Below are 14,440 nucleotides of genomic sequence, written 5' to 3' on the forward strand. Positions count from 1 at the left end.
GTAGCAAATTATTAAGCGAGAGGTTTATGGTTCATAACTAATTCAAAAGAGACCCCCTCGGTGAATAAAGGAAAAATATGAGTTATACGTATATGAGTAACAATGCTCTTTCCCCACTATCATACCTGCCCGAAGTTCTTGTAGTCTTGTCTTAGACGAAGATGTATGTTGTGTCCATATCGTGTCAGAGTCAGTACTTCGACTTTGACCAACTTGTCCTCCGTTATCCCGCGCTGAGTGTATCGAAGTAGATTCAGAGTAAAACTGTGAGCGAATGAGAGCGATGTTCTTCCGCATTTATACTCCTGCTGGACTAAAGGTTGTTACTCCTCCAGTCCTCTATAAGCGAGGCTACTTTCGTAACCTCCCGTATGACTTCAGGATTGAAGCAATATGAAATGCAGCGCATTCCTGGGATAACTTGGAAGCAATAGATGAAGGAGGCAGGTTAATGAACAGTGGAAGAGAGCATTAAACGAGCCTCTTCTCTAACTTCACTCATTATACTTCATCAATATATATATACATACACACACATACTAGAGTACTGCAGGGAACCACTTTTGCTCGTCCGTAATCTTTCGAGTCTCCCAATCTCCAGCGTATGCAATGGAATATAATTTTCATGTGACAATGAACGTAGACACATATACCGATACCAGTTGGGCTGAAAAGTTCGTAGGCTAACATAGTAAAAAATATTTTTTTGACAAAATTCGATTTTATTATTCAATATAGTTGCCTTCGAGGGCGATACAACGATTACAGCGGCCATACAATTTTTCGATGCCATTTTTATAGTACGATTTCTCTTTAGCCTCAAAATAGGCTTCAGTTTCGGCGATTACCTCTTCATCAGTGCTAAATTTCTTTCCAGCGAGCATTCTTTTAAGGTCTGCAAACAGGAAAAAGTCACTGGGGCCAGATCTGGAAAATATGGTGGATGGGGAAGCAATTCGTAGTCTAATTCATATAATTTTGCCATCGTTTTCATTGATTTGTGACACGGTGCATTGTCTTGATGAAACAGCACTTTTTTCTTCTTCAAATGGGGCCGTTTTTTCGTGATTTCATCCTTTAAACGCTCCAACAACGCTATGTAATAATCGCTGTTGATGGTCTGGCCCTTTTTGAGGTAATCGATGAATATAATACCATCCGCATTACAGAATACTGATGCCATAACCTTGCCAGCCGACTGTTGCGTCTTTCCACGCTTTGGATTCGGTTCATCACGTGCAGTCCACTCGGCTGACTGTCGATTGGACTCTGGAGTGTAGTTATGGAGCCATGTTTCATCCATTGTAATATATCGACGGAAAAATTCGTGTTTATTACGGTTGAATATCGCTAAACATTGCTCCGAATCATCAAAACGTTGTTGCGTTTGATCGATTGTGAGCACGCGCGGCACCCATTTTGCACACAGCTTTCGCATGTTCAAATATTCATGCACAATATGTCCAACACGTTCCTTTGATATTCTTAAAGTCTCAGCTATCTCGATCAACTTCACTTTACGATCATTTAAAATTATTTTGTGGACTTTTTTGATGTTTTCGTCGATAACAGCCTCTTTGGGGCGTCCACTGCGTGCATGCTCATTTCGCCTCGTTTAAATTTAGCAAACCACTTCTCAACGGTTGATTTTCCTGGTGCAGAGTCCGAATAATGTTTATCAAGCCAAGCCTTGGCTTCAACAGTATTTTTTTTCGCCAAAAAGCAATGCTTTATTAACACACGAAATTATTTTTTAATAATTTTTTTCACAATAACAAAAGCTGCTTCACTCAAAATGCTATATCTTACGAACTAATTATCCGGCAGCTGTGAAATTTATACACGTATCTTTTGAAGGTTAGTACTAAGTAAAAATCACATGAATTTAATTCTAGTAACGCCATCTATGAGTCAGCCTACGAACTTTACAGCCCACCCGATATGTAAATAATCCGTCCTCGCAGTTTAAGCCTACAGTCATCTATTTACCACTGTGCGTTGGTAAGAGAGACTAAACTACATTTCAACATGGTGGTGATGACTATGTTCACTTAGTTTTGAATTTCACTGAGTCTTTCACTTCACCATCCATGTTTGAGGGCCCGCTACGACAGACAAATTACGATTGTACGTGCACTGCAGGGCTTCGAGCTTATACCGCTCGCTTTGCCTGTTCGAGCGTTATTCGCTCGAACGAAGAAGCTCTATTCAGTACGGTATCTAGCGTCGTCCGTGCGAACGATTTGGCGCTCGACAGAAATCCTCTTTTTGCAGCACTCGAGATGTGCATGAGATGGTTTAAAACCTACACAAAATGGTTCCACGCGAAATACATCTACTTCCCTGATCAGTCTTATTATATATATAAATGAATTCTCAATTATCGACTGAATTCGCTGATTATTTCCAAGAATCGTGCTAATTTACTAATTTACTAACACTGAGATAGTAAGTCTAGCCGGAGGTAGCACATAACAGATCTAATTACTAAAAAAATATATCATAGTTAGAAAATGGAGTCATCAGATATTCCATTGTGGGAGGAGCTAATATATTTGATGTGGAATTCAAAATTTTGAAAAATAAAGCTCAACGCACAATGATCGTGGATGTTCAAGTATTGCACGAGGCGCGAAGGAAGTAATGCTGCGTGAAAAATATCATAAAAGTCAGAAACGTTCAGAAAACACGTTAGAAATATCTGAACGACACTTACTTCAGAAAATTCATGATATCATGAATTTTGATACATTGTATTTCTATTTATGTGTTCTTTATTTTGTTTCAGAAATAAAACCCTATTATCCAGGGAAGAAGGAACGTGGATTCTGGACTCAGGAAGGGCTCGCCAGTACAATCAACGATGTAAGTTCAATACGGTAGTATTTACACTTTAAATATTTTCAGGTATATAAAAAATTAATTTATTATACGTTGTAAGTAATTTACATGAATATTTTCCTAATATAACAAACGGTTGCAAAGTTATTTTATCTACGACTTGCAATTTGTAAATATTTGAAAAAATAAATTAGCTGAATAACATGATTTAAGTAAATATTAACTTTTTCAGTAAAACTGTAGATATTAATATTATTAACTGTAAATATTAACAATATTAATTAAAATAACTTAGAATTTTTTAAGAAAATCAATAGAAGCTAATATGGCCAAGTGCAGCGATTATGGGTTAATGCTGTAAAAATTCTGAAAATATCGCAAGGTTGACTGTGTTGGATGATGTGACTGCATATTCTTCAGATGACTCCAAGGAATTGGAAGATATGGATGATCCAAAAATAATCACAACATCGACCCCTCAAACTTCTTTTCAAGAAATGTCTCCAACACCGAAGAGCCAAGGAAGATGACCCGAGTGATGAGACCTGCATAAAATTTTTTTCAAACAAAAAAATACATCGAAAAGATCACTAAATCAGTGGCAAAGAACAAACAAAAACCGAAGAAGGGAAAACGGAAGACTGTGCAGAAGAAGACTTCGCAAGAAATAATGAGAACTGATACTGTGTTATTTGTTGTGAAGATGAGGTGAAAGATATGATACTCGTGTGGTGTGTGCGAATTATGTGCACGAGGAGTGCGTAGGGCTTGTAAAGAATGACAAGGACCTTTTCACTTGTCCAAAAAACACCCAATAAAGTAAAAAAAAAAGAAATGAGATATTATTATTGTTTCATTATAATTCTTATGTTCTTCTTCCATTTGTAAAGGGTGATCCATAAAGAACACCGGATTTGAAGTTGCTATAAATGAAATGTATTTTTGAAAAAAAAAGCACAAAACATACCATTCTCTTCACGAGATATTAAGGTTTAAGCATGGAAAACAATATCGGGCATATGACCCCCCTACACGCAATCACTCGGTCCATGAAATTCACCATGAGCCGATCACACATTTCCCCATGAAGTGTGTTGAGGACACCCCACAAGAAAAAGTCACATGGTGTCAAGTCACAAGATCGAGGTGGCAATTTTTGGTCTCCTCGCAACGAGATTATTCTGTCCGGGAACTTCTCACGCAGCAGATTCATTGTTTCTCCTGAAGTGTGGCAAGTTCCACCGTCTTGTTGGAACCATACATTTTCGATGTTCATTTGATCCAAACTAGGCCAAAGAAAATCAGTTAGCATTCCACTGTAACGAATTCCATTCACTGTCAGAGCATTTCCTTCTTCGCCTTCAAAAATGTAAGGACCGACCAAACCCCGACTCCAAATTCCACACCAAACCGTATCTCTCTAAGCATGCCTTTCCTTTTCCTGAATCACTCTTGGATTCTCAGATCCCCATATTCGGCAATTCTGCTTGTTTACGAACCCGTTAAATGAAAATCAGCTTCTTCCCTTTCAAGGATCCAGTCAACAAATTGCAGTCGTTTTCCATGATCCGCTGGTTTCAGTGGGTTTTTGATGTCTTGTGTTCATCCAGTTTCTTCAAATTTCTTGATCAATCTACGAACAGATTGGTTTGGTGCATGAAGATGACCAAGTATTGTACGGAGTTTCCGAACAACAAATTTTCACCATTCTTGTAGTGCGTTTTGACAATCAAAACTCGCTGTTGCTTGCTGTACCTTTCCATGGCGTTAACAACACACACAAAAAGTAGAACAACTGAAATGCTTATCAACAGAAATCCTGAATGGTAACTGATAACAACAATCGCACAAACAATCCTGCCAACCAAACAAAAAAAAATATGTCGTCCTTTTCAAATCCGGCGTTCTTTATGGATCGCCCTTTAGTAAGGTTAAATGTTTCTATCTAAAATTTGAATGCATAAAAGTTACAAAAATTATAAAATAAAACGTAAATATCTAAAAAAGGTGCTAAAATGTTCCAAACATCTTTTAACTTGCTTATCAATCTTTACATGTTTAACTGTATCAAATTTAAAACCATGTAATTGTATAAAATAACATTTAAAAGTTGTATAAGTAATTTTACGTTGTGTTTTTATTGACTTATGCTTTTCAAAACAGTAACACAAATGGTGGCCATATTAGCCTCATATGTGTTTAATATGTCCCAAAGTCAGACTTACGTTCTCGTGATTATTTTCTATATTCATATTCACGAACGAAACTTGTCTTTTTGGTGTATTATAACCAAAGAACCAACAAATTGCCTCGCACAACTATTGTTTGCAAATTGCATAAGACGATGTCAGGATAATTAATTAAAGCTTAACGTGGTCATATTTGCATCAGGGAACTTACAATTCTAGTATATTCTGCCCTACCGTTGCTCCCTTCTGCTTCTGCCACCATTAGTGTTCAGCGTCCACGGCCCCTTTTTACTGGACCATCCCTCCGACGTCCTATCCTCTCAGAGTGCTATGACAATTCGTCCCGATATTTCCAGTGCATCGCCAGTGTTTCTCATATGTCATGGCCTCAACATGCTTACAGTGCAGTGAAGTGCTTTTACGTCACAGTGCGTCATTTTATGACGTCATACGCCATAACACGCTTCCATGCGTCTTTGTGTCCTTCCTGTGTATGGTCGACCACTTACATTGCTGCTATTCTTCGTCCTGTACTACGAACCATGTCTGGCGAAGTCTGTACCACACAAACCTGCGTGTTTCACCAATATCAGTGCGACAACTATGTATATATGTGTTACCGCTTATGTATTTTTATTATTTTGTTTGACACAGGCTAAATTAAGACTGTGGTGACATCCCATTGACTTTCATCTGCGAGAGACATTTCTTTTACATCCTTATTGTTGTGATATCCTTATCGGTCAATCCGGACTTGTGACTGACCTACATATTCTTTATATAATTTTTTCAGAACCAATGCGTGGCTAATAATGTCTTGATTAATTCGCATTTTGAACACTAACAATTTTTACTATAGTGCTTGGCATAATTTTCTTTACTCAACTAATTGTTGGCATATATTTATTTGTGATACGGGTTTTGGGTTTTAGGAAATAATGTTAGTTCTTATTTTTTTCTATCAATTCTTTATGTAATAATGCTACAACAGTTTTACGCTTGTCACCATGAAACCATCGGTGGATGAATGCTTTTAGTGAGGGGAATGGGGGGTGATACAGAGCGAAATCTGGAAGAGCTGCACTTTTCCACCTCTCCAGCTGACCAACGACCCGATCCTTCAACGACAATGCTGCATACCAAAGAGAATAGGAGTATTCGTCTTGCTGCATACCGCTGCGTATGTAATCCTGGCCTCACATCCACTGGGGACTTTCCATGGACGATAGAGGCTTAACCTCTCGTTGAGGGGTCAGAAACACTGGATCGTAAGAAAGGTATAAAAACGACTCGTACAATAAAACACGCTCTCAGTATTGAATCAGAATTCGTCGAGTATAGTGTGCGCTTTGGCGAAATAGTTCGACGTGGCCTATAACTTAAGGCTCGAGACGCCTCAGTAAGTTGCACCTCGAACCCAGGACACCACAGCTAGCATAATCACTTCGAGTCACGGTAAGTGTGGAGAGAGCTTCGCTCTGTTATCAACGTTCTTTTTTTCTTCTTGACAGAGTAGGCCAATTAAGTTATGAAATGAAAATCTCCCTTTACGTAATTTGCTACATCCCTTGTGACTCTAACGATCCCCAAACTATTTTACGAGTTACACTTCAATATATAGAAATGGTTACGGACATCCATGAATGATATCCATGACTGAATCAAATTTGGACATTCTTGATATCCAATGGATGATGCTTGCAGCTTTGTTATGCATGAAATGTTAATGCCTGTATATATAAAATTAGTTTTCCTAGATAGTCACCGTTGCCTCACCTACCTCATATCTTTCACAGTTATCTTCCTTTTCAAAACCTCCCATGAAGAAAAATGCTGCAATGAGAGTTCCTCCTCGATCTTCTCCGTCGTAACACAAATAGTTTATCAAGTTCTCCTCCTTCTTGAACTCGGTGTTAACAATTGTAACTTCCAGCTGTAATTTAGAAGAACAATAACAAGTTTGTTTTATTAGGATAATATAAATTGTTAGAGCGAGCCCCCGAGGCCCCGAGCTCAAGACGGTCCCGCGCTAAATTAAAACAATTATGTTCAATTTATTCCAATTAAATTATTGCAATTAAGCAACTAACCTGATTTTCCAGACTTCGTTTATTGTTTTTCAAGCTACAGTTCTTATTATCAATTATTCTTTAGTGCCCGCACATCCAGTTTTGATTGGTGTGCAGATGACTCGTCCTAACTCAGGAACTAAGACGAAAGTTCACAATTCAAGAACCGACATTTTCGTGGAATGTTTCCAATTCAGGAATAGCAGCTTTGGCAAATAAGTGGGAAAGGGAAAACCGTTTCTATGAGCGGTTCTAATCGATTGATTGATTGGCTTGCTGTTTAAGTTCACTTTATGTACAGTAAGGCTAATTCGGACTGGACCTACAGTATAAAGTGAGATCCGAACCACCTTATGCCTCCACCGAGAGTCGAACATGGGACTCCTTGATTACAAGGCGAAAATGCAACTACTGCGAGAGGGGTTCTTATTGTTACTGCACGTTGGCCTGAAGTACTAAGTACATCCATTATCAGAAGAAGTACTGTGAGAGTCTCTTCCTCCTTCTACTACCCTTATATTTTCAGTATAATGCAGCTATTTTACTTGGAGGTTAGGTTAGATGTGCCTAATGTCAACTATTTCAAACGCCAATTCATCCTCCCCCGACACAAGGACGTCATGTGTTTCAAAGACATTTCACTGAAATATTCAACTGCTATACACCAGTTCCTGAAATGGCACTGTTTTCAATGCAATTTCCATAGTTTCTGAGTTTGGATCCCTGAATTGGGAAAAAAATAATCAGAAGCTCCTATTTGAGCAATGTATTCTTGAACAAGGAACCATTGCATTTAGATCTCTCCTCTCCCATGTTCGGTTCCGTTTGTTTTGTTTGTCTACCAATCATGCTGGTCCCATCCCATAATATGTATTTCTATGATCATTTACACTCATCTCATATGGTAATAATTACTGTCGATAGTTTCCTCAATGAAAGCCATAGTATACCTCCCTATGTAAAATTATATTCTCTGCAAATTATTTTGTATGAAGTCTCATTTACATTATGTGAAATGACAGTAAAAGATGCCAACACGGAATTAACACAATAAACACTTTCAATTCGAAAAATCGAATTATCGAAAATTGGAATTAACCGAAACATGCATTACTAAAGTAATTTAATGAAACAAAACTACTGTACTACAGTGTAAAACATATTGAATATACAGTGAATCTTACTGTAAAAATTGCAGTATTTTTTGGTGGTCTTATAGTGCAAGCTAAAATCAATTCCTCTCACAATTGTAATAAGCTACCCGTAAATGAAAAACTCGTCCAAGTACAGTCAGAGAAGGAATTACCTGGGCCACGGGAAATAGAATATCGTAACGTCTTAAAGCCTGTTGTTTATGCAACCCAAATAACAAAATATTCGCTTACGTTTGCCTGGTGATTCTGAGTTGTCTGGAAGGATTGAGCATTGATAGCATGAGTCACATGACTCATGCCCCAGCCACAACAAACAGCTGGGTGCTACGAGGCCTCCAGAAGAAAATTTCAGGAACTGGTTTCTTAACAAGAGCTACTCGTAAGGAAATATTATTTCCAGTATTATTAGAGTCATTGTCAAGAAATCATGATTCTCATCACAGACCACATGTCACAAGCTAATTGTTTAAGTCCAGTTTATGCACTGGACCTACAGATTACAGTGGGATCCGAACCAAAAATCCCTCTATCTGGTACTGAATTCGGAAGCCTTTGATTACACGTGGAAGACGTTACCACTACGCCATCGGAGAGGCAATGGAACGCCTTGAGAAAGAGACGAGCGAAAATTCCTACGTGATAAACCATATTTGGCCGTAAATTTTAAAAATAAGACAATATTTTGTAGTTACAGTTTCGAACCGTGGGAGAGGCATTTATTTTTTTGTACCATCGTCCATTTCACGAGTATATAATTCTTCCTCGTCGGCACGATTAAGGCGAATGGTAGAAGAAAAGCGAAGTAAAATAACTGAAACAGAATTAAAAGGAAAAAGTGAAACAATTTTTATCTATATTATTCTGCAGTCACGTCAGTCGTATTCACAGATGCTACCTTTAAAGAGAGCCGTGGTCTCTCCGTTGTCTTTTTCGATTCCTTTGGGCTCTTGCTTCCCTCTGTCACGATTGGTCTAAAACTAATTAATGCGACGTTAATGAAACAATTCAATCAACGAAACAATGCACAATCAACTGCCCAAAACAACATTCCAATTCTTTCGAATCGGAAAAAAATTGAGATGCTGTAAAATGACGTAAGATGCAGTAATAAAGTGGGAAATTTTTACCGTATAGAATTAAATCGATGGAGATGATCGATTTGATTAGATGTTTGTTATTGAGTTTCGCTATTCTTTCACTTTTGGAAATAGCGACGATGAAGATGAGTGATGATATGATGAAATTGATGAAGGGACACTCACCAAGGACACCCATGCCCAAGTCGAGATTCGAACCAGGGACCCACGCCATCGTAGCGCACTGTGCTAACCACTCCTTCATGGAGTGGACATTATACCATATTTTGTGTGCTAAATTGGGATCAATCAATGGAATGACTAGGTTTTAATTCGACAAACCGAGAGACGGAGACACTGTCAAGTCTCGTTTCTAATTGACACCTCCGTAATCGAGTTGTTCTGTTTTATTGGCTTTGTATTGGCAATTATTGTCATTATTCTTTCCCTTTAGGTAAACCATAACGATGATTTATGATGCAATGAAGCAGATATAATGGGCAAGAACAAGAAAGTCATGCCTGTCCGGGACTCCAACCAAGAACCTTATGTAACGAGATTTGAAATTCTGAAATTTAGGGCCTCCCCAATGGCGCAGTGGTAGCGTCGTCGCCTTGTAATCAAGGGGTCCCGGGTTCGATACCCGGTGGAGGCACAAGTGGTTCGGATCCCACTTTAAACTGTAGGTTCAGTACCGATTAGCCTTAATGTGCATAAAGTGGACTTGAAACACCAACTAAACTCTAAACTTGAAATTCTGAAGAAGGCGCCCGTGTTTCGCTTGGTTTTCTCTTTCATCTACTTCTCTTATATTATCATACATGTATAATTAAAATGGATCTGATAAAATATGTTGCGATTCATAATTGTGTTGGTTAGGTGCTACAGATGTGAACTCCAACCTGGAATAAGTTATTCCCTTCTGTTTCGTATGTGGTTGAACATGAAATTTTCTTACACTGTGACAATTTCTTTCGTACTTGTTTGGTGCACAGATATGCTAATCTGGACTTGACCTTCTGTTTAAAGTGGGATACGAACAACTAACGTAAGTGTATCAAACCAGGGACCCCCTGATTACAAGGCGACGACGTTATCACTAGGCCATCGAGTAGGCCCCGTGACTTTATGTTAATCACTCGATCTCTACAATAACTTATTTCAACATTTACATTTTCGTTTTCTTCTTCTTTCCTTTTGTTAACTTCTCTTATACGACTCTTTTTGAGTCTTCGAATTTCTTCTTGTTTCAGGAAAAAATAATACATGCAAGCTGTATAAAAATTCCCCCGTTCAAATAGATGAAAAGCTCACTCTCGAGAACTAATTCACATGTTTATCACTAACGTAACCATTATGAAGCTATTCGAATGTTAACTGATATAACTGCAGATGAAACAATACTTACAGCCACTAACGAAATATCTATTCTTGTGTAGCCTCACAGACAACAAGTATCTGGTGAGTCATTCACTCTTGCTAACTACGGGCGAAGGTCACTGAACTAAAAGGTGGTGGCAAGCAAGCAGGCGTCTGCTCTACGAAAGACGAGGTAACGTGTTCCTGTTATCAATGTCGTACGAAATAAAGTGGAACACAGCTGTCAGACGTATGTTTTGGTCCCGCCATTGCATGTAGAACACTTTATCGTCATGGCCTTGAAGTTCCCTCAGGGCACTCCTACGTAAAGGCTTCTCGGCAAGAAACATATCTTCACCATTGAGGGGAGGAAAAGTGGGTGCGTATAGAGGTCCTTCAACTTTCGTATTCTTGTTCATTTCAGAACGCGTGCTGTATCGTCGAATTAATCCAATCTATCCGTTTTAGGTTTTAGGTTCTGCTTCTATTCGGTTATTTCACATTGTCTTCCTGCTTATGTTATTCGCGACGAAGGTTCTGGATGCGATAATTTGAACAATAACGGGATTGGGTTGGTTGCTTGATTTGGTGTCTTAAGTCCACTTTATGTCCTGTTAGGCTAATCGTGACTGGACCTACAGTTTAAAGTGGGATCCGAACCACTATGTTCCTCCACCGGGTATCGATCACGGGATCCCATAATTAAAAGGCGACGACGATCCCACTGCGCCCTTGGGGATTTTGTTCGAAACGAATGAATCAATTTTGGGTGATATGATATGCAACCATTGTAAGACTATTGAAAGAGAAGGTATGGGAACCTGCCAGTTTTTCTGCTGCAGACAGGAAACCATAAACATGGAAGACAAGCTCGAATACTGGCTAAATAATCCATAGAGGCGTCGGAACGTTAAACAACCTATTATGATACATATATAGCTTTAAAAAGGTCGAAATAAAAAGATTATGTGCGCCTCCCTGATGGCGTAGTGGTAAGGCCTTGTAATCAAGGGGTCTCGGGTACGATACCAGGTGGTAGCACATAGTGGTTCGGATCCCACTTTAAACTGTATGCAGTTCAGATTAGTCTACCTGTGCATAAAGTGGACTTACAACAAAATTTAAACTTGCGAAAAAGATTGTGCTAAGGTATTAAAGAAGTGGGCCTAACACAATAATTCATTTTTTTATTGGTTACCAATGACATTGTTAACTAATATTCTTAATTTCAGTTTCAAGATGAAATCGGCTACGAAATAAAAGAAGTGGGTTCCTTTTTTCTGTTACGAAATCCCACTTTTGTAGTTGACCTTTGGCACACTAAGATGTGACGTAATAAACAAATATGACACACTTTCAAAGTATTAAATTGGTATCTATTTGGGAACCATCTTTTAAAGATAATACATTTTGGACGCGTCGAATCGAGGTATGTAATTCCTGTTTTAGCAGCTTTAAGAAACCTGATTTGGGGGGGTTGCGTTACAAATGCCCTTTCTACCCCCGTCAAGTTACGCCTATGTCGAACAGGAATTCAAAGTAAAAGACTAAATCGGCAGACACGTCTGATATATTTACAATTAGGAAGATCATAATTAAGCGTGTAGTTGAAAACAACCTATTTTCATATATTGCACGCAGCTCTACTTTTCTGCAATGTTGATCAAGAACTGGGGACGTAGAGAAGCACAACACTCCTCGTAACCAATAGTCACATGACACTCTTTGCCTTCCTGTCATGCTGACCTTCCCGTGAAAGACGTTTCTCGGTGTTACGACAGGCAAAATCACCAGATCATCGAAGGGTGCAATGTGTGTTGCCTACCCTCCTGCATTACTTGCTCCTATTAAAGCCTTATGGAGAAGAACTTGTTTCCATAACTGTACACTGTATTAACCCACAAAATCACAAACACGCGTATCAATATTAGCTACTTTTTTTCACTAGATGAAGTTTGTGATTGTTGTTTATTTGGTTAATTTTTTCACGGTTAACAAATTCTTCGATTTCATTTATTGCGTGAAGCATGTCATAACTAACGTTTGGTTGAGATTCAATGTGCGACGCTTCGACATTGGGAACAAGGTACCCTGACTAATTACAACTGACAGCTGAGGGCACATAAGAAGATGTTCACAAATCACTGCCTAGTGGGGGTTCAAGGACAAACCCCATCACCCAAAAGGGGTTGGCAATCAAACGTCATTGATGGGAGTGTGGAGGCTGCATATCAACAAACAGAAACGTTCTCTTCCATTCGACTGTCTCTAGATAGCTGTTTTCGAATTATCTAAATAAAAGTTTCGAATATTCGAATTACATATGAATTATTATTAGCATTTGTTCCAATAGGAATGTCAGAGGGAATACACTTATGTTCGAATTATCCAGGTTAAAAGGAGTCAAATGTAGTTTTTTAGTGCATCGGGTTTGAATCAAATCTCAGATCGGTTGTATGTTCGAATCCACCACTGCAAAAATAAGTATGTTCATCTGAAGACGAGGTAAGTGGTGCTATCTTGAATCACAATGCAGGAGTAAATAAAAATATAAGTACTGGTCAAGTGAAAAGGTCCAATTAGCATGGCATGCATACCAATTTGAGCATAATTGAATTTAAAACATACATTTCCATCTCTTTCCACATACCTACAACTGACAACCAGTACAAGTCATACGCAACTACGAAATTTATTTTATGTGTGCATTATGCTTAGATGATCTAATTATGGAAAACTTTCAAATGAAAGTGGGATGCGAACCACTGCACACTTTGCCTACCCAGAACGCGTAGATTACAAGGTCACAACATAATCATAATGCTATTGTTGAAACCAACCTAGCTATATTGTACGCAGTTCACATCTGGTCACAAAATCCCGTAGTGCAGAGGTTCCCAAACCTTTTTGTTTCACGGTGCCCCTAGTGTTTCAAGATTTTCCGCGGCGGGCTAGTGAGAATGTGGGCCTACCTAACATTTGCAATGCTCAGTTAGTGTGGTTAGGTTGTTGCCTTAGTTAAAAATTATACACATATTTTAAATTCAGAAACATTTTAGCAAATATTTGGAACAACATAATCATTTCAGTGAAAATAATGGAACATTTCGCAGCGCCCCTGAAACCCAGCCACGGTGCACCAGGGCACCGCGTCGCACACTTTGGGAATAACTGTCATAGTGTATTGTGGACAGGTTATTGGGTGTTTCTCAATGGCGTAAATTACACCCCCGCATCTCATGCCGTTCGGTTGGGCGCACGAGCTTCGGGGGCGCATTTAAAATTTAACATTGAGAAAGACCAATAGTTCATAAAGTTTTCTTTTCGGCGATAAAATATTTTTCAACAAAACATATATTATATGCGCCTACAACTACAAACAGAAAATGTCAGTCACTAGAAAAGTAGAAACGGGACCAGCAGATTAGAAAACAACCTTCCTTAGCCGAATATTTCAACCTCCGATTCTTATTATGGCCCACTTCTTGAAACTCGTGTATTTTCATATATAATTATAACATTTATCTTTTTACAGTTTGTCATAACTTTCGAAACCAGTCTTTACAATTGATTCAAATTACATGGATGTATTTTTATATTTGTATGTAGGCTACCTAACATACAGGGTGGGGCAAAAGTCCTGTACTACCACCCATCTAATTTGAAAACGAGTTGACGGAGGGCGATGAAATTTCGGATATGGGTAATTGGAGTGGGGCACACGAGATGGGGCTAGTGTGTATCATGGCGGT

At 38.7% G+C, this 14,440-nt stretch overlaps 1 protein-coding gene across 1 annotated transcript in view; it reads right to left on the minus strand.

Annotated features, from left to right (window-relative positions):
- Positions 1–14,440, minus strand: part of LOC146000082 (uncharacterized) — a 55,953-nt gene that overhangs the window by 23,680 nt on the left and 17,833 nt on the right. Inside the window, exon 3 of the mRNA XM_083137414.1 lies at positions 6,811–6,963. Coding sequence (XP_082993540.1) covers positions 6,811–6,963 — 153 coding nt within the window. The remainder of the gene's footprint in view (positions 1–6,810; positions 6,964–14,440) is intronic.

Source organism: Lepisma saccharinum, chromosome 16, assembly GCF_977018435.1.
Source record: "Lepisma saccharinum chromosome 16, izLepSacc3.1, whole genome shotgun sequence".
Classification (NCBI taxonomy): domain Eukaryota; kingdom Metazoa; phylum Arthropoda; class Insecta; order Zygentoma; family Lepismatidae; genus Lepisma; species Lepisma saccharinum.